Source organism: Heterodontus francisci, chromosome 13 (genome assembly GCF_036365525.1).
Source record: "Heterodontus francisci isolate sHetFra1 chromosome 13, sHetFra1.hap1, whole genome shotgun sequence".
NCBI lineage: Eukaryota > Metazoa > Chordata > Chondrichthyes > Heterodontiformes > Heterodontidae > Heterodontus > Heterodontus francisci.
Window position 1 is genome coordinate 80,648,117 of NC_090383.1, and position 22,271 is coordinate 80,670,387.

The 22,271-nt window shown below is 43.2% G+C and overlaps 1 protein-coding gene across 6 annotated transcripts in view; it reads right to left on the minus strand.

The window, feature by feature from the left end:
• Nucleotides 1-22,271, minus strand: part of esrrga (estrogen-related receptor gamma a) — a 264,814-nt gene that overhangs the window by 237,371 nt on the left and 5,172 nt on the right. For 5 of the 6 annotated variants that reach the window (XM_068045045.1, XM_068045050.1, XM_068045046.1 and 2 more), the window contains exon 2: nucleotides 5,950-6,031. The exons of the other annotated variant lie outside the window; for it this stretch is intronic. In XM_068045045.1, coding sequence (XP_067901146.1) covers nucleotides 5,950-5,966 — 17 coding nt within the window. In that variant the 5' untranslated portion in view covers nucleotides 5,967-6,031. The remainder of the gene's footprint in view (nucleotides 1-5,949; nucleotides 6,032-22,271) is intronic. 6 annotated transcript variants of the gene reach the window in all.

Genomic DNA, 22,271 nt, shown 5'->3' on the forward strand with positions numbered 1-22,271 from the left:
AGCTGACAGTGCGGGGGAGCACCTCATAGAAGTGCATGTAGAAGAATAAAGAGCACCTAGAAGCAAAGGGTTTTCACGAGTGATTGTGTGTTGTACATGGAAAGCGTAGCGTTTGCTGTCATGGTCTTTAAAGAACTTTTTTCCAACAAACAAGATCATCTTCCTATTCCGTATGGTCTTTGGTGTTCCGTTTCAACCCTGCCTCTGTGAAGAGGCTTGAGGCAAGGGGTCATGCTGCGAGGGGTCATGCTGCGAGGGGTCCAGTCTGGAGCCTTTCCAGCTGAGCTCTGTGCAACTGATCAATGAGCGATTGCTTCCTGAAGGAAAGGAGGTGACAACAGGGCTGCATAAAGGTAAGTCTTTATTGATTAATGTACAACTGGCAGTAAGGATCAAAGGAAATGCGAATGTATAAAGGCAACACAAGCCTTCCTTGCACATATCTTATTTTCATGGCGTCTTTCCTGTTGTCCCTGGGTTCCTTCATCTGGCAAAGCTTGGCCAGCTTCCTCCTCCATATCCTCATCATCCAAGGAGGCAGCACATTCCTTGCATTCCTCTTTGTTCAATGCCTCCCCCATCTCTGTAGCACCAGGTTGTGCAGTGCACAGCAGACTACCACAATACTTGAGACCCTCACCGGGGCATACTGAAGGGCTCCACTGGACCTATCTAGACACCTGAATCTCACCTTCAGCAGATTAACAGCCTGCTCTATAGTTGCACACATTATCCGGTTGCAGGAGTTGTACCTCTCCTCTGCATCTGTGTGTGGGTTCCTCACAGGCGTCAGTAGCCATGTACTCACTGGGTAGCCCTTGTCTCCAAGGATTCATCCTTGAAGGTGTGCAGGAGGCCGGAAAAGCTCTGGCTCCTGGGACTGCCTTAAAATGTAGGCATCGTGACAACTTCCCGGAAATCGTGCACAGACCTGCAGGATCTGTTTATGGTGGTCACAGACCAGCTATACACTGAGAGTGTGGAAGCCCTTCCTGTTGATGATGATCACTGGCTGGTCTGCAAAAGCCTTGATAGCCACATGCATGCAGTCAATTACATCCTGCACCTGGTGGAATCCAGCGATAGCCCCAAACCCGACAGGCCTCTCAGCTTGAGAGTTGGGATCCATGCACATAGCCGCCAACCCTCCTGAAAAGGGCATTGGTCACCTCCTTGATGCACCAATGGGACGCTGACTGTGAGCTACCACAAATGTCCCAGTGGATTCCTGAAATGATCCACAGGCGTAGATGTTCAGTGCCACGGTGTCCTTCAGCACCCTAGCATTGGATTTCCATCAAATTCCCTGGGGCTCAGCTCGTCCTGCATCATAGCACATAGGTCAGTGACAGACTCCCTGGAGAGGTGGAGTTTTCGTTGGCACTGCCTTTCGGATATCTGCAGGTAGTTTAGCCTCGACCAGTAGACCCTCTCTGGAGGGTACCTCCTTCTGCGAGAGGTAACCACTTGTCTTTCCCCTCTGCACCATTCTCCACTGCCTGGAGGCCACTGCTGATCCTCCTGTAGCCTCACAGGTTGTTGCGGTGCCACTGCAGATTCCTGGACCTCTCTCCCACTCTGCTGCACCTCCACTTCAATGGGGTCCCCAAAACCTGGATGAATGAGGCCCATGTTAGGTGGCCTCTCCCTAAGTGCAAGTACTTCCCTGTCTGTTGACCCCACTTGGAATGGCAACCCCACAGTTCTGGGACCTTTGCCACCACTCTTCATATGATGCCCGATGCCCTCCCTTCTCCACCCTGCCTGGCGGTCGATGCTTGCAGCCAGCAATGAGTTCCCGCCTCCATGTCACCTCATTCGAGCAGGCAAGGCTCTGAAGCTCCAGGAATCCCATGCGCCATAAATAAAATTTAAAACCATGAATAAAATCACTGTCAATAGGCCTCTTAAATACCTTAATTGCCTGCCCATCGCGTCAATGTCTAATCTCCATCCTCCATGCATGCTGCCATGGACAAAATCAGGATGGGATGTCACAACATCAGACTTTCTGTCCGACGCCTCCTGTCCCGATTTTATGCTCCACCCCCTCCCCCCACCCCCACCGCTCCCCCGCCTTCGTTCCCATCCCCGTGGTTAATTTCGAACATCTAGCATGCAGAAATGCATTGTGACTCTGGGGCTGCCATTACATTGAATTTTCCCTATTGTTATCCTTATTTTATAACTTATTTTTTCCCCAGTGCCACTCATTCCTTTTACTACAGTACAAGTATTTTCCGAAGGACAGGCCAGCAAAAGTGGACAATGATTTCTAAGTTTCTGCCCATATCACTGAAATACTTTCTATGAGGTGCACACAGATGGCAGAGTGCTTTTTCCTCTGATTTTCCCTCCCCTTCTTCACAACTCCACTCTGTATATCCTCAGACGGAAACCTGGGTAGCAAGTACTAACGAGGAAGAACTTTTACCCTGAAGCTCTGATCAGCCAGTCTATGCATTAATGCTTCCTTCATAATTACTATTTCATTAAAAAGATTAGTCATCAGATGTCCATTTTTGCTCTTTATTGGATTGTTTTTCTGCAAAAGGTTTCTGCTTTTGATCACAATCTAGAGATTTGCTAGAAAATGCACTTTGTGAATTCAATTATGTCAGGTGAGGACAGACTCAGGCTTGGTGTGATACCTCTCATTGTTGAACAGCCTGGGAACAATCATTGTGTCCCCATGCACCACCACCTCCCCCAACCCTACCACCCTATAAGGAAGAAGGGGTGCATAGGCAATAACTAAAATATCATTTACAATTCCACTTCTCAGCACTCTTATGCAGGCTCCAACACCTTAATTGATAACAACATTTTCTTGTAGTCATGTGGAAAATCATATGGTTTTATTTTAATTATTCTTTTCATATCAGGAAATTGTCCAAAAGGGCTCGGATACAAAATAATGGACAGCTAGCAATAAGTTTAAGCCAACCATCACAGATTTCAATAGTGCTATGAACCAAAACAGCAAAATTCAAACAATTTATATCAACAGAAGAGAGACTAACTCTTGCTTTAATTCACTAGCATCTCTAGTTATTCATTATAGTATGCAGTGTACTGTTCATAGCAATCACAAAGGTGAAAGGATAATAAACTTGATAGCAATATTAGGCTCGATGTTAAAAGGGCATCACATGGCTGCCAATGCACCATTCTAAGTTTGCTTTCAGAGTGGATTACTAGAAAATAAGCTATGCCATATGTATTGAAGAATAATGGTAACCAAGGAGTGATTACAAGGCAGTAATTTAATAGCGGGGTTCAGGTGATGTCATAAGCCGCAAGAGCAAACCTTGAGTGGTTTATAACTGTCATCTAAACTTTGAGATTGGATTACTGCCTTGTAATCACTACAAGGTATCTGCTATTTTTAATAATACATACAGCAAATTGTATGGGTTGCTTTTTTTCCATTTTGGGTTTGTTTTTCTGCTGATTCTGGCTTTCAATTTGGATGCCAACTGCCAGAGCACTCGAGATCATTGATTAGTGATGACGATTACACTGAAACATTAGCGATTGTGAAGTCATTACTGCGCATTTCATTGAAAAAAATCACTTTTTTCAGCAAATTCTATGGTTGGTATGTAATGGAAGTGCTTATGTAGAACTGTTTTTGGAATAGTTGCAGAAACCTGCCTATGTAGGCCAAACTAAAAGAGCAACAGTCTCTTTAATTGCAGTTTTGGTAGAAATGACAAATCTGTCAAATGTACATCCTCTGAAATGGAAAGTTCTACACAAAGGTCCAATGGCAGCAATCCCAGCTCGTATCAGGAATGCAAAAGCTACATATTTACTTAATCAGTCACTATTTTCAGATTTTCTTCTGAGCTGGCTTAGGCCGAGAGACATCAATTATTTAAAGGAAGTAACATGATGCTTCCTCTGTTAAGTCAAGTCTGCAAGCAGACCCCGAGAGAGAATAAAAAATGAATTAGCTAGAATTTATTATTGAGCTTGATGCAAACAGAGATTCAGCCATTATATCTGCACCAGGTTTCCACACACCTTCACGTACCCTGCTGGTTTTCACAATAAAATAACACTGCTACAGCAGGTACCTTTCAGCATGAGAGGTGGTCTCTTTGAAAACTGTTTCACAAACAGAGAGTACATGTCCAGTGGCTGTCCTGATTCTCACTCACACACACACAAACACACACATACACACAGTATTCAATACACGTAACAATTATTCATCCACCTCGTTCTCACTAAAGGCATGGCAATGCAATTTTATCATTATAATCAAGACCATATGACAAAGGCAGAGGCCATTAGGGACCAATTTCAAGTGTTCTTTGCAAGACAATGATTTTCAGATTGCACTTACATATGCTGAACAGTTAAGTTTGCTTCATTGCACCTGCACTGATTTATGCAGCTTTCTGCTCTGCTCTTCTTCCATTGCCCCCTCCCTTCCCACAAAAGATTTTTCTGGCCAAGCGAAGAAAAGTTTCAAAGGCTGACTGAATGTTAATATTTTTTTTCTCTTCATTTAATTGAAATCTGCTTTAAATCTTGTTCAGCACTTACCCCTCTTCAACCTCCAGGTGCCAGAGGGCTTGTTACTTGTGAATTATTTAACAATCATATTTGCGGTAGGAAATTGATTTTTGAGTAAATCCATATTGATTGAGTTATGCGAGACTAATGATTTGAAGTAAAATTTTGCTGTTAACTTCTAGGGAGGGAGAAAGAGAATGTTTTCTGCATCAAATTTTCACTTGCAAGGGACCCTGGCACCCTGCTTTCACCCTGTCATAGCTTGTGATGACTAACTGTCTGCCAACCATGACCAAGCGATTAAAGCAGACAGCATCTGTGTATCTTTGCAGTAATAGGAGACTGCTTTCTATTTTCCATGCATTGAAACTTGAGCAGTCTATTAGCTCCTGCATTTTTAGTTTGATGAATTTATTACTCTCCAATTTTTTTTAATCAAAAGCAGAGCTTTCTACTAGAAAAAAATATTCATCCTAATTTCATTTTTCCTTCTCCAGATTGATTACAAATCTTTTAGTCGAAACTTCACCAATTCTAATGAGTATGTTACTGTGTGTTAGAAACATTTTTTCTGACTCCAATAAATGTTACAAATACTGTCAGGCCCTTTCAATGTGCCATTTTTTTCATGTCTCGTACTGAAGTTCCCCATCTTATTGTGCATGATTTCCCCTGCTGAGACAGCAGACACACGACCTGTTGCCAGGCGTCAAACACTGGCACTCAAGCTGATGAGTTCTCACCCTACACCTCCACTTGATATGTTGTTTTGTCTCCCTGCAGCCCCTCCTCCCAAAAGCTCAGTCACTCAATAGATGGGGTGATGTGAATGTAAACCCACATATTAGCTCTCGAGAATGCACTACATAGACACAACATGCTGTCACTGAACTACTTTCTAATCTCAGGTATGCTTAGTTATCCCACAGAGTTACAGTTATTGTTCACCTGGGATTCAGGATCACTGGTATGTTGGATTTCAGGTCAGAAACTTCCAATATTATGGGAGGATCAAGTGACCTACAAAGGCAAAATATATTTTCATGATGTCACCCAAAAATCCTGAGTTTTGAGTGATGTCATGGCCAAATATGAAAATATGGCTACTAAAAAATCTGAAATGATTACTTGATTGGTCAGTGGGATAAATGTACCACTGGATGTGATACAGGAGTGTAAACTCCCAAGTTCAGTCTCTGATCTGTGCTGAGTTCATTGATATCAGTTGAAATAGTGATAGGGTACTGCAATAAACCTCAGTCTCTTCAGTCAAGGGAAGAGGAAAGGAGAGAAGGAAGGAAAACAGTCAGGGTTACAGCTCCCGACCACCATCCAGTAACCACTGCTGGAACGTATATCTGCAGACATCAAGAGTGGAGTGATTCTATGCCCTTCAGAGTGAAACAACCTGCCAATACTCACGGTTTAAGCTTCCACATGTAGAATGGGCTCTTGGGCGAAGTTAGGGAAAGCTGCCGACACTTGTGGAACTGCACCCCAGCGTCTTCATTGAGGGAGAAAAGGGGGAAAAAAGATCATGTTTTAATTGGACATTTCTTTGCCTAAACAAATAGTTAACAGGTGCTCACTATTCTTTAACAGAAAGGAGCTAAACTGAAAGTATGCCATTCTTCCCCTCCCTGAATCTTAATGGATTTAAATCAAAAGTAATCACACTGTCACCTAATCTTTCCCCAGGAGTTCAAAATGATGAAAGTCCATATGATCCTCCATTTTTGCTCCCTCCTACAATTTACAAGGTTTTAAAATGATTCCTTAACATTCGCTAACATTACTCTAGAACGTACGTCATCTTTCCTCCTACTCATATCTACCTTGATAATGTTCAAAACTATAAGCCTTAGCCCTTCACCGAATCTCTCAACAAAAGACTCTGCAAATCCATCAGAGGAAGGAACATAACAAGGGCAAGTCAATTTACACACCTCCTAGTGGCTGGTTACCAAGCCACCAGAACTCTAGCTACTGGTTGCCTGCCTACTCTCTTGGCCTGGGAATAATGCATGGTGCAGGAGAACCTAAAAAGTGGGGGGAGGGTGAAAAAGAAGAAAATAACTTCAAATTGAGATGGGGAAATTATATAAATAAATTATACATAATATCAAAATAAAAGAAAAAGTGGTTACAATTTAACAACACGAGTTTCCATTGAATGTTTCATGTTCAAAAGTCTTCTTTCTGCTATTCCTACACTCGGCAGAAACTTCCAAATAACCATTATAACACTATATTCAAACAACTCTCTTCGACAAATACATCAGATTAAGGTTGCTCAATTGGATTTTCTATGAGCATTAAGCTGAAAATTATGTTGTGCATCTAAATTTGAAATAATGTTAGGCTAAATGATTTTATTTGAGGCACCCTCTCCTTGCCTTATGCTGAGTTGTGCATCTGTACTGGAACAGAAATGGGGTACTTCCAGGCTTCCAATAATACCTCTAATCTAGGTGAATGCCTTGGAATGAACTCAGTGGAAACAGGGGAGGTACCTACTTCGAATTGACCCCACACCCAATACAAATTAACTGAAATCAGCAACTCAATGGAGTGGCATAATCAAACCCGAGCCTCAGCCCTCTACCAATCCACTGTGCCCACCACGGCATCTTCAATTGTTGAAGTTTGTTCCAAGTATTCTTTTATATATTGTGTATAAAAGAAAGTAATAGCTGGCAGTGGGATTAAAGCAGTAATTAAATCTGGGCGGGGGAAGGGGTCTGCAGGGGTGGGGGTCTGATAATGTTCAGAAGCCACTTAGTAGTCTCAATTTATGACATCATCAGAACCACTCGATTGAATTACAGCCTTGTAATTCACTGCCAGCCATCTATTATCCTATTTTAATGCCCTTAAGGGTAATTTGAATACTCTGATGGAATATTTATCAAGACCTGGGGCTTGATTCTAATCATGGCACAAGTAAAAAGATTGGGTGCATCTCATTAAAGTCTATCCAATATAAATTAGCTGTACGTAGATTAGTAAGCAATTTGTATCTCTATGCAGCTGACTTTGAATTTTGTGTACCTACAAAACACATTCACAATGGGGGGAGCTATTCCAGCTACAATGTTATTACACAACTGTGTTTTTGTTTTGCTCTCGTCACACACAATAACGTGGGTTTATCACAATGAAAATATCAAAATATATATTGTATAAACATTTTCACTACAGATTGACGCAGAGCTCTCTGGATGGAATGAATGCAATTAAATGTTCTTTGGATACCAGTAAACAGCTTTGTTTTTTAAACTCTACCTTGTGTAATCTGTTCCTCTATAGTGCAACATAATTCTCAGCCAACATAAAATGTTTGCAAGTTTTTATTACTGAGTTAGTCTGTCAGCTTTGAGAATCCAAAAATATATTCTTATTTTGTAACTTTATGCAGGATGTGAGAAACTTCAATGCTGTCGGATATAAGCAGAATTTTTTTTTAGCTCACTTCTATAAATACTATAGAACACAACACTGTACATCCTTAGTGGTGCTTAAGTAAAGCTAATCTTGCCAACGTCCAAAAAAATCCATGGAAATATTTTAAATGGGGAAAATAAAAGGAATTAGGTAACTGTTCACTTACAAAAAAAAGATTATAAGCCAAATTCCAAGTTAGATATCACCACTTTTATGTCCAAATGACTTGTAATCAGGTAGCAGAACCTGCTGTTCAATGACAAGCAGCCACTTCAATGAGACTCGGGAACTGGACCAGTAAAATTGGTGGACTTCCCTCAGTACATATTCTGATCAGGCAGAGCTAGTTGGAAATTATAAGAGAATTTGCATATGTAGGGTTTATGTATGCCCATCTATTTTTAAGATTAAATTAGTACTGGACATAAAATATGCACAAACATTTTTTCTTTCAACACGGGGAGATCTATGACCTAGCCTTCAACATGATTAGAAACAGGACCCAGCCTGCCCTCATCTTGCATTTCTAAAGTAGTGGTTGGTGTGTTAGTGATATAAAGAGCTTGGTCCAGGACAGTGATTTAAATGTTGATGTTGCAAGATATATTGCTCTTTCAACATTATTGTACTTGCATTTTGGTACCATTCAGCTTCATTATGGCACATGATAGCCACAGTTAAGGAATTATATAGTTTTCTCCCCCATATTTATCAACAATGTATACTTAAACATCAAAGAAATAAAACAACCTGAAGCATCAGTGTAAATAATACTAGATATAAGAGCTGTATAGAATGTTAGCTGGAAAAATTTTTTTAAATTCTTTATTCTTTCAAAACATAAAGTTAGAGTATTTGATTTTCTAATGATGTGTTAATGCAGATAAACACAGCACATGAAACTTTGAGGTAGAAATTGCTTTGAGTGCATTTTTGTGAGCAGAATGGACGTCATGTTTGGAGCACCCGCCTGATCACCTGCCCACAAAGAAGAACCCAAATACGTGAACTCAAGAATTAAAATAAAATATGCGGGCTGCCAGTACAACTGACACTGTTGATTAGCAGCTTGCCTGATGGCGGGGTGTGGGGGGGGGGGGGGGGGGCGGTGGGGGGGGGTGCAATTTTACACACTCCTGACGGGATTTAAAGACGGTCTGCACCCCTTAAAGGGAAGGTGCACTTTGGCTGCAAGCAACTATCTGGGTGCAATGTCAGATGCAGGAGAAGCTGCAAGGCCCCACTTTGTTTTCAGACCCTGTTTTGGAGGTTTTGGTGGAGGAACTCAGCAGAAGATGGGGTATCTTGTATCTAATAGGCAACAAGAAGATTTTCAGGTCAGTTGCAAAGCACGTGGGAAGAGGTGGCACAGTGCATCACTGCAAAGAGTACAGCCCCCAGGGCATGGCTCAAATGCAGGAAGAAATTCAGTGACCTTGCAAGGATAGCTAAGGTAAGCCTCCTAATTCATATCTATAATTACTCTATAATTACCCTTGCACGTGTGGGAAGAGATGGCACAGTGCTTTAGTGCAAAGAGTACAGTCCCCAGGACATGGTTCAAGTGCAGGAAGAAGTTCAATGGGTTCACAAGGATAGCTAGGATAAGCCTCCTAACTCATACCTGTCATTACTAAATGAGCAGCCTTACACCACCTATTGCTCCAGCACTCACTACTCTTCCCTCCCTCAATTGCTAACACTCTCCTATGATCACTGCACTTTACTCTGCTGCCTTCAGCTCCTACTGCAACACACTGCACCTGCCATTATTCTTGCTATGACTTCTTTCACCTCCTCACACCTCTGCCACTTTTCACACACTAGCAACACTATTCTACCCTCACTTGCATGTCCTCAAAACTTTTCACTACTCTAACACTGACACACTTACTTCTTTCTTGCAGGGTAACATCACAATCAATAACAGGGAACAGATAGCCACAGGAAGAGGACCACACTTCATCTATGTACTGTCCCCACTTGGAGAGCAAGTCATGGACATCATGGTCAGGGGGCATGTCAAGAGCATGGCATCTGGTGATGCCAGAGGTCAAGTCCTGTAGGATTTTCAGCCATCTTCCCATACTTCTCTTCCCACTTAACTTCCATCCTTACACATGATACATGACAGATTGCAGCTTCTTTCAGCAACCATTCATTTGTATCTGCTTACCTATGCTCCTAAATGCTAAATCTTCTCCCTTTCTTACATTTCAGGTCCAGGAGATACACCCAGCCCTCAGGGAGAAAAGGAAGAATAAGAGGGCAGCACTGAAGAACAGGAAGTGTCCTACACCGTACACTTACAGTCATCAACTCAGAGCCCATCACTGTGCATAGCTCAGAGAGGTCTGCATGTGGAGATTCACTCAGCATGAGTGTGTAGAAGCAGGAGCTGAGGGATAGAGTGCCATGGAAGTACCTTACTGGAGCGTGAACTTGCATCCTATCCCTACTTGTACAGTGGGTACAGGTGGAGACATGTCCCACCATACATAAGAAGACTGAAAACAGTTAACATGGACCTTTCAAATGGACTGAGCTGCCTGCCAGAGAGCTCATGCACAATATCAGTTAGCGCAAAGGGTCCAGCTTTAACTTGTGCATCAAGACCATGCAGTCAAACATGGAATGAGTAATCAGCTCTATGAACATTGGAGGATTTGGGGGTGGGCGGTGGTGTAGTGGTATTATCACTGGACTAGTAACCCAGAGACCCAGGGTATTTCTTTGGGGACATGGGTTCGAATCCCACCACAGCAGAAGGTAGAATTTGAATTTAATTAATAAATCTGGAATTAACAGCTAGTCTAATGATAGTCTAATTGTTGATTGTTGTAAAATCCCATCTGGTTCACTAATGTCCTTTAGGGAAGGAAATCTGCTGTCCTTACCTGGTCTGGCCTACATGTGACTCCAGACCCACAGCAATGTGGTTAATTCTTACATGCCCTCTGAAATGGCCGAGCAAGCCACTCAGTTGTACCTAACTGCTACGAAGTCAATAAAAAGGAATGAAACCGGACGGACCACCCGGCATCGACCTAGGCACCAGAAACGACAACGGCAAACCCAGCCCTGTCGACCCTGCAAAGTCCTCCTTACTAACATCTGGGGGCTTGTGCCAAAGTTGGGAGAGCTGTCCCACAGATTAGTAAAGCAACAGCCTGACATAGTCATACTCACGGAATCATACCTTACAGACAATGTCCCAGACACTGCCATCACCATCCCTGGGTATGTCCTGTCCCACCGGCAGGACAGACCCACCAGAGGTGGTGGCACAGTGGTATACAGTAGGGAGGGAGTTGCCCTGGGAGTCCTCAACATCGACTCCAGACCCCATGAAGTCTCATGGCATCAGGTCAAACATGGGCAAGGTAACCTCCTACTGATTACCACCTACCGCCCTCCCTCAGCTGATGACTCAGTACTCCACCATGTTGAACACCACTTGGAGGGAGCACTGAAGGTGGCAAGGGCACAAAATGTATTCTGGGTGGGGGACTTCAATGTCCATCACCAAGACTGGCTCGGTAGCACCACTACTGACCAAGCTGGCCGAATCCTAAAGGACATAGCTGCTAGACTGGGTCTGCGGCAGGTGGTGGGGGAACCAACACGAGGGAAAAACATACTTGACCTCGTCCTCACCAATCTGCCTGCTGCAGATGCTTCTGTTCATGACTGTATTGGTAGGAGTGACCACTGCACAGTCCTTGTGGAGACGAAGTCCCGCCTTAACACTGAGGATACCATCCATCGTGTTGTGTGGCACTATCACCGTGCTAAACGGGATAGATTTCGAACAGATCTAGCAATGCAAAACTGGGCATCCATGAGGCGCTGTGGGCCATCAGCAGCAGCAGAATTGTACTCAACCACAATCTGTAACCTCATGGCCCAGCATATCCCCCACTCTACCAATACCATCAAGCCAGGAGACCAACCCTGGTTCAATGAAGAGTGCAGGAGGGCATTCCATGAGCAGCACCAGGCATACCTCAAAATGCGGTGTCAACCTGGTGAAGCTACAACACAGGACTATCTGCGTGCCAAACTGAATAACCAGCATGCAATAGACAGAGCTAAGCGATCCCATAACCAACGGATCAGATCGAAGCTCTGTAGTCCTGCCACATCCAGCCGTGAACGGTGGTGGATATTTAAACAACTAACTGGAGGAGGTGGCTCCACAAATATCTCCATCCTCAATGATGGGGGAGCCCAGCACATCAGTGCAAAAGATAAGGCTGAAGCATGTGCAATAATCTTCAGCCAGAAGTGCCGAGTTGATGATCCATCTCGGCCTCCTCCTGAAGTCCCCAGCATCAAAGATACCACACTTCAGCCAATTCGATTCACTCCGCGTGATATCAAGAAATGACTGAAGGCACTGGATACTGCAAAAGCTATGGGCCCTGACAACATTCCGGCAATAGTACTGAAGACCTGTGCTCCAGAACTTGCCGCGCCCTTAGCCAAGCTGTTCCAGTACAGCTACACACTGGCATCTACCCTGCACTGTGGAAAATTGCCCAGGCATGTCCTGTACACAAAAAGCAGGACAAGTCCAACCCAGCCAATTACCACCCCATCAGCCTACTTTCAATCATCAGTAAAGTGATGGAGGGTGTCATCAACAGTGCCATCAAGTGGCACTTGCTTAGCAATAACCTGCTCAGTGACACTCAGTTTGGGTTCCGCCAGGGCCACTCAGCTCCTGACCTCATTACAGCCTTGGTCCAAACATGGACAAAAGAGCTGAACTCAAGAGGTGAGGTGAGAGTGACTGCGCTTGACATCAAGGCAGCATTTGACCGAGTATGGCATCAAGGAGCCCTAGCAAAACTGAGGTCAATGGGAATCAGGGGGAAAACCCTCCCCTGGCTGGAGTCATACCTATCGCAAAGAAAGATGGTTGTGGTTGTTGGAGGTCAATCATCTGAGCTCCAGAACATCACTGCAGGAGTTCCTCAGGTTAGTGTCCTAGGCCCAACCATCCTCAGCTGCTTCATCAATGACCTTCCTTCAATCATAAGGTCAGAAGTGGGGATGTTCGCTGATGATTGCACAATGTTCAGCACCATTCATGACTCCTCAGCTACTGAAGCAGTCCGTGTATAAATGCAGCAAGACCTGGACAATATCCAGGCTTGGGTTGATAAGTGGCAAGTAACATTCGCGCCACACAAGTGCCAGGCAATGACCATCTCCAACAAGAGAGAATCTAACCATCTCCCCTTGACATTCAACGGCATTACCATCGTTGAATCCCCCACGATCAACATCCTCAGGGCCACCATTGACCAGAAACTGAACTGGAGTAGCCATATAAATACCGTGGCTACAAGAGCAGGTCAGAGGCTAGGAATCCTGCAGCGAGCAACTCACCTCCTGACTCCCCAAAGCCTGTCCACCATCTACAAGAATACTCTCCACTTGCCTGGATGGGTGCAGCTCCAACAACACTCAAGAAGCTCGACACCATCCAGGACAAAGCAGCCTGCTTGATTGGCACCCCATCTACAAACATTCACTCCCTCCACCACCGATGCACAGTGGCAGCAGAGTGTACCATCTGCAAGATGCACTGCAGCAATGCACCAAGGCTCCTTCGACAGCGCCTTCCAAACCCGCGGCCTTTACCAACTAGAAGGACAAGTGCAGCAAATACATGCGAACACCACCACCTGCAAGTTCCCCTCCAAGTCACACACCATCCCTGTTCCTTCACTGTCGCTGGGTCAAAATCCCGGAACACCCTTCCTAACAGCACTGTGGGTATACCTACCCCAAATGGACTGCAGCGGTTCAAGAAGGCAGCTCACCACCACCTTCACAAGGGCAATTAGGAATGGGCAATAAATGCTGGCCTGGCCAGTGAGGCCCACATCCCATGAATGAATAAAAAAAAAGGATCCACAATAGTGATGGAGTAATTGGTAACAGTTCCAACTTATTTGATAGAAGCTCTGAAAGCTACCATCTTGGCTTTGGGGTTCAGCATCTCCTCTGGCTTACAAAAGCCAAAGGTGAGTGTGAATAGGGTCTTTGAGTGCCTCACAGCATACCAACAGCACTCTGTTCTCATGCAAAGCAAAGGTAGTGCTGAGGCTCAGGCTCTTGAGAGTGGCTTTGGCTCTATGATGCAGGCAACTGTGAGCTCCGCCTCTCAGCCAGTGCTAAGTGCTGGAGCTAGACAGCCTGCTGGATCAGACTGCCCAGCCAAAGCCGAGTCCCAGTAGTCTGCAACCTGCTCCTCAACATTCAGAGCCCCTCGAGGGTGCTCAACATGGTCATCTCAAGTGCTGTCAGTGGAACTTCAGTAGCCTTCCACGTCCCAAGCTGTAGTCTCTTGGAAACTACATCACAGCAGCACTAGAATTGGTCGAATGTACACAAGACAGGCACTAAGGGTTGCACAAAGATGATATATAGATCGATATCGTCATGTAAGCATTTGCCAAATCAAGAAAGGAGTCTGTTGTTGTAGTGAAGTTAAATATTTTGTTTTGGGATACCTGTTGGGCTTCATAATCTTATTGATGCAAGAGAAACACAAAGTTGTACAATTTGAGGCAGTTTGAGGACATTAATACAATGGGTGTGAGGACTGGGTCAAATGGAAGGAGAGACTGTTGCTGCTGGGGGCTGGGGAGGGATTGATTAAGAGAATCATTCCTCAATATTTTCTGCACACCAGCTCTGGTAGCTTACTGTACTGTTGGGCCATGCTTGTCTGCTTTCTTCAGTTCCTCATCCCCTTCTTCATTTTCCTGTTCCACTTCTGGGTGAAAGGTTATTGGGGGCAGGTGGAAATGTGGAATCGGGGTTACAATCAGATCAACCATAATTTTATTGTATGGTGGAGCAGGCTCGAGGGGCCGAGTGGCCTACTCCTGCTCCTAATTTATATGTTCGTATGTTCTTTGTCCTTGGGAATCTTCAAAGTAACTCCTCTTGAATAGCTACATTTGAGGAGTTTGCAGCAATGAAGAACCTTGAGATCCACTCTGAACTGTACTCTGATTGGCCTCTTCCAATCCATCCAGAAAGTGAAACTGTTGCTTCAGGATGCCAATGGGTTGCTTGTCGAGAACTCTTGTTGATGCTTAGCTTTCATTATATCAGAGCTCCTTGTCTGTGCCTGGGTTCCTGAAAGGAGCCAGGAGCCAGTTGGTGAGAAGATAGCATAAGATTGTATGAGGGTACACTAGCATAGTGGTTATGTTACTGGATTAATGATCCAGAGACATGAGTTCCAATCCCACCACTGCATCTGTAGAAATTCAATTAAGTAAATATGGAATTAAAAAGCAAGAATCGGTAAGGGTGACTATGAAAACTACTGGATTGTTGTAAAAATCCATTTGGTTCACTAATGTTCTTTAAGGAAAGAAATCTACCATCCTTATCCAGACCCAGAGCAATGTGGTTGACTCTTAACTTCCCTCTGAAATAGCCAAGCAAGCCATTCAATTGTATTCAAGAATGTGGCTCACTGCCACCTCTGAAGGGAATTAGGGATGTATCCCATGAATGATTTTTTAAAATCCCTTGACCATCCAGCATAGGCCTTCACCCAATGGTCCAGATATTACAGAGGTAGTATTGAGAATTGACACAGTATGAAAGTATCATGACTACTGCCAAGATATCAGACAAAGGCCTGTGGTCACAAACAGGTTGTACATTAAGTGAACGGAAGCCTTTGCTGTTCAGAAACAGATCTGCTTCAAGATGAGGAGCATGCAGGGTTACATGCATGTAGTCAATGATGCCCTCCACCTGGAGGAATTCAGAAATGTGGGCAAATCCCAATGCTCTTTCTTCCTGATTGTCAGCCCCCATGGGGAAGGCAAGGAATTGTTGCCAATCTTACACACAGTGCATCAGTGGCCTGTCAGATCACCTTGCACACATCAAACTTGCTGATGTCACCAAAAGCACTTTGGAAGGAACCAGAGGCATATATATTCAGAGCCAGTGTGGCATTCACTGCCACAGGAAGTGCATGCCCTAGTGTTAGGCTCCAATTCTTGCTACAACAGGTGTTACAGGCACGTCTGTCAGCAGACTGTCTCCCTGTAAAAACACAGCCACCTTACTTATTTCATGCTTTTCTTCTGTATATCATTACAAATGGTTTAAAGTAACTGAAAAAGTTGCTTTTCCGTAGCGTGTTCTTGTGTCTTTCTTTTAAGGTTGGAAGACTACAGCACTCAGGTAGACATTCAACCATTTACTGAACTACATTGCACAATGAAACAGTAATCTTTCCTTGATCCCAAAACAATCATCTGCTTTTTTTCCCTTGGAGCTGTGCAGATTCTGACTGCCCACTGCCCAGTAAATGGCCTAAGATGACAGAGTGTTTAAACAGGGCTAAACAGGTACCAGCATGACAAAAACCAGAATATGCTGGTGCAGTATGGCAATCTCAGCAACTTTACATTCCCGTTTCCTGCCAAATGTTTCAATTGAAGCAGGCAATCTGAAATCAAATTCTCATTAACTCCACTCACTATTGTATAAATTATACTTTTGTCATCATTTTAACCCTTAAAGCATATTTATATTTGACTTTTGCAGTAAATTCCATGACTAAGTTTAGTATTTGCTTTTTTAATGTGCTAACAGCACCAGTTTAGCCTTTAGAAGACATCTGTAATTGGGATTTCTCGTATTTTAATGACTCAGTAAGTCTAGAATTTGTTATTGTAAAAACTGTTAATGCATGCAGCTTAAAGCATTCAGTGAATTTGTTCTCTAATAATTTTCAGCTTCATAACATAACATTACAGAGGATCACTATTTTAACCATTAACAGTTCACAAAATATCAATATTTCCACAAAGGAATCCGTACTTATGGTCACCTTTACAAATTAGCCACCTGTTTGTGCTGGCCACACTGTCCTGTCCAAGTCAGTGCAAGTTATATTCTATTTACAGTCACCATCTTGAGCATATTCCAGCCACTTGTATTCCCTATTATGCCTGTTGAATCACAACTACATGCAACAGTTGGGCCCAGGATTGGGTGGGAGTCAGCATTTTCTGAATAGGATCGACCATATTTCTAAGTTTTTAATTTCCTGAATGTCAGAGAGTTTTTCTTTCACATTGCCATTATTAGAGGCAAGATTTGTGTTTAGTTACAGAGGGAGTGAAGTAGTGGACAATGCATGCAGTGGGGGAGAGGGGGTGTGGGGGGGGGGGGGTGCAGGGGAGGGCAGAGAGGCAGAGGTATCAGAACTTAGTCAATGGACCTGGATTGCAAAATGTCCTGGAGTTACCAAGAAATGTGTGTCGATATGGTAGACATTGCCTGCTACTGTGAGAAGCTGAATGGAAGTGCAGTTGGGCCAGGAGAGAGAACATTAAATTCAGGAACTCAGTTGTGTGCTTCAAATCGCCTACCATACATGCATAGGTTCCACTGCAATTAAAAAGATGGAGCCTTGACAAGGTGATTAGAAAATGACAGCTGAGGTCTTACAGGAAACTTGCAGCTGAAGTCACTGATGAGGTGACCACCTATGAAGAATGGCCAACTGTGTTGGATCTGTGAGTGACTGAAACAGACAGGTTCTACTTTAACTATTTTGTAATTGGCATAGTGGCACAACAAGCATCAAGGTACTTCACCATGGAGTGATGGGGAACCACAACTTTAAGCGTGTACACTATGTGGTGTAATTCCAATCTCGGCTAGGCTGTCTGGGAAAACACTGGGCAGAGGCAAGATTCACAAGAATAGAGGGAAAAAAGAAATAGAAAGCTGGAAAAGTCAAAGCTCATGCAGTCTCCTAGCAGGTGGCTCATTCTTTGTTCAGCACCATTGACAGAAGCCAGGAAACTAATCATCCACCTGTCCTCTATGAGTAAGAGAGTTATGTGACATGGAGGGAATAGGAAAACAATATGCTTAAGAACAAAAAGAGCAGAAAAATTATTTTAGAAATGTCTTAAATTCTGTAGAAGAAAAAGTTAGCATCTTTCACTTCTGAAGTAACCAAACGCACATTCCCAATAATGTTGTACAGGCTGTTTTATTTCTGTTAGCATTTTATATCAGCAATTGGTTACTGTACAATTTAGGTAGACTGCCTTAAAGATATTGCTTTCTTTTACAGCCACAACCTGGGTGACAAGCATATACAGTGCAAAATGAAATAAGCAGGGGTGACTGCCAAAAATGTATCAGAAAAGGTCAGGGAAACTAAAGCCTATCTGGAAACAACGCACAAACCCAGAGATATGCATCTTAAATCAAGCTAAATTACATGCTTCATGCTGGTGACTCGGTCATGGGAAATTATCAAGCTACGTGATGTCTCATTTGTTTTTAAACACATAATGGTAAATTACTGAAGGGAAACTCAAATGTTTTCTTTTATCTAAATATTGTTCTGATGCTTTATATTTGTGTTTAAATATATATGAAAAAGTGATCCACATGTCACTTTTTTGTAATTGTGTTACATTAGTACACCATATAGCAATATGCAATGCATTCATTGCAGTCTGATTTGGATTACTATAAATATGTTTGCCCTTTACACTGAGCCTGCCTGAGGGATTAGCAAACCCCCAAAAGTTCAGTTGAATATTATCCGAATGTACATCTCCGCTTGAATAAAGTAGTTAAGCAGCCTGCAGTGTAATGTGATTGCCTCTGGTCTATTGATAATTTTCCCCAAAATTCATTTCTAATTCTAAGAAACTAAATCCAGTTATTAAAGCCTGACACAGGCTTGTTGGGCCAAATGGCCTATTTCCATGTTGTACCTTCTATATCTTTCTACATATTGTAACTCTATGTATCAAATATTAGTTTCCATAGAGTCACTGCAGTTGCATCTAATGTTACAACACTGATATTAAAACAACTATTATCCAATTTAAGAAATGGTATCTCATTTTCTTGGTCTATGATTTTAAAACAGTTAAAATTAATTCTCACTAAATTAGTTTCCTCACATGCTTTATTCTACCATGTTGGAAAAAAAAACAAATAAAATATTGCAAGAGGTCAATGGATAAATACAGACTGCTGTAATTTTTGCAGTATCACTGTCACTTCTGTTTGAATGCACTTCATTTTAAATATCACAGAACACAAAGTCACAACTTGAGCATTGACTGAGTAAACTGCAGCCTAAGAAGACCAGCACTGGACTGGAATCTCCTTAAATAGATAATAGATGTTTAACAGAGTTGACTGCCAACCTCCACCAACTTTACGTACTGTTTCCATTACCTTTAAACTATGTCTGTTGATTAATTCTTCTTGCTTCAGTGACAACGGGGCTGCAAAACATTTCACTTGTACTTGCAATGTTTTACTATGTAATTTTGCTTGTCTCCTAGCACCCCCAACCCCAAGATCCAGTCTATCCTCCTTGATCAAGAAAGTAGCAAAACCCTATCTGTGCCTGTCCTTTGTCTTTCTAACATAACAGTGAAGAATGATCCCAATCTGGTCATTTTCCTTCAATTTCCCAGCTGATCCAACCAAGACGGGAAAACTCACTATCCAGGCAGAGTCAAAGTATAAACACCACTGTGAACCAGAGTTTAACATTAGTCTCTTATGAGGGATTGTTGACCTGCAGAACTGCAACCACCAAGCTGCCATACAGGTTCGGTGATTAATGGAACAAGCATAATTTCAAAGGATTCACCTCATTTGTAAACGATGTGCACAACATCAGTCTACATCAGTGAAGTTTCTAGAATATTACTGCACCAATATATTAACCCGTATTCAAACAAATTAATTCAAAGACCAGTGTCATTTCTAAATTATGTAGTATAAAGATTTTGCACAATCTTTGCTATTTTAAAGGAGAAAATGGTGGTGCCAACTGACTCTGCCATTGAGAGTGGGACCTGCCATTGACAGTGGGACCCATAACAGATGATTGGGTATGACAGTAGATTAAGAACACCATCATTTCAGTTCCTGGACATGGATGTGTAGTTCGTTCAAAGAGCTCAGGCAAATGTCACATGCTTAACAACTCATAAAAGTCCCAAGTGAGATGAATTTGAGTCGTCGCAAATATGAGTCAGACATAAAACTAACCATAATGTGGCACGAAACTGTCAGTCCCACTCTTAGGCCACAAGAATGCCTGATGTGCGAAATGGAGATGCTGGCTGGAATTTTACAGTGAATGGACGGGAGCTGGCCACCGACATAAAAGTCAGTGGTAAACCTGCTTCCGCCTCGCCTGGGGATCCGTCCCGCATTTTATATGTCCCCAGGCTTTAATTGTTCTGAGGCGGGACTTCCACCCGCTTGAGGGAGGAAGTGCCACCTCATTGAGCTGCCGGCCAATCAGTGGGCAGGTAGCTCTTAGTCCCAGCAGCGCCACCGGGAGCAATGACTACTGCTGGGACTGCAATCCAGCCGACTGCAGAGGAAGACACGGAGTCAGGATTTAAGGTGAGTTTTGGTTGCCTCGTCGGGAGTAATCGGTCAGGCCCCAGCGAGGCAAGGGTGGTCGTTGGGGGAAAGTGGGGGGGGGGGGATGTTGGGTCCTAGGGATGGTTGGGGAAGCGGGGGTAGCCCTCCATCGGGCACCCTGTGCCCAATTATCAGGGCCCACACCCGGGGCGCTACGAAGCCGCCTGCTTTTCCCAGGCAGCTTTTTCCAGCTCCAGGATGCCCACTTGCCACGCATAAAATCTGTGCAGAGGCAGGTGAAGGCCTTTAAGTGGCCATTAAGTGGCAACTTAAAGGCCTTGATTTGCCTGGGGCAGGCAGCCCATTTTTCGCCCCCCCCCCACCCTACATAAAGGGGGGGAGGGGGGTGGAGGGACGAGCAGGTTGGGAAAGCCTCCGGGAGCCTCCCCCGCCATTTATGCCACCCCCTGCCACCATCCAGCTCGTTGGGGTGGCATAAAATTTGGCCGCTAAGTTTGTCAAAAGAACACACTCTTCTGAAGTTAAAATAATGGTACATTTATATGATATGCCATTACACACACCAATCCTATTTTATCTAATTGAACGATTTAATGAAAATTGAGGATGAAGTGTAACGAAGGTCATAACTGATCTAGCCTGCTAAAAGCAAGCCTCCCTCTGACAGTCATGAAAAAGCCCTGACATTGGAGTCATTGCTAATTTAGTCCATTCCACCTTTTACTGAAAATGCAGCCACAGAGTAGCAACAGCCTTCTGTGGGAAAGCACAGGTGAGCACATGGGGGCTAGATTTTTAAAAATGCAGCATAACTTCATAGGACCTGGACTAAGTTTGTTTTTCTTCAGAGACGAATGAGGATGTGTTTTGGAACCACTCTTATCATGAACTTTATAATCTAGGAATCCAGCATCACTCAGTGGGTCACTTGACAGTACGTCATAGCATGTTCTTATGACAGCTTCCAGATTCACTGCCGTTTGACAAAAGCTTCACATCCATAAAAAATGAGCCAAGTTGTACAGTAGACCGAAACAAGATGAAACATTTCGGAAACCATCCTTGGAAAAACTGTAACCAGAAGTAACAGAGTTGAGCCAGAAGCCAGTATAATAACTATACATTTGCTTCTTTGAGACTGCAGACAAAAGCCCTTCAAGATCTTTGTTGTCTGTGAACTGGATATGTTAAAAGGATATCATCATTCAGGCTAAGTCCTATAAAATCAGAAAGCGTTGTTCTAAAATCACAACTTAGAGTCAGCCATTTTAATTGCTAGATTGCACTGTAACGTACAGTGTATCAACTGCAGTGCAATGTTAATGACACAATGTTTTCAGGTAAACAAAATGCAATAACAACAAAATTACATGATGACAACAAAAATGCAGCATCGCCCATCTTCTCCAAATAAAAATGCTTGGTTAAACACTTTTCATGAAGATTGCAACTTTTTAATATCTATTTGTTTCTGGTGTATATGTCATTTGCAGGTATTTCTCTAAAATTATGTTTCTGTGTATTGAAAGACCCCAAGCATCAAACCAATAAAAAATCTTCTGGTTCAACTCCAAATCATAACCCCCAAGAGAATAACCAGAACATTTGGTAGAGTCACAGAATGTGAACCTTAAAAACAATGCACTGATCCCAGTTTGAAGCCTTACATTTAATCACAAACCTAAAATTTAACTAGAGCATCTAACCATAAAACCTAAAATAACAATTCAACCCCTTAAAACCTAACCTGAGTTACAACTCAATTACTTCAAAGAGCCTGAGGCAAACATGTTCAATCTAATGAAGTCAAGATTTCCCAGCTGCTAGGGTGGAGTGGAGGGGGAGAAAAATTAGCA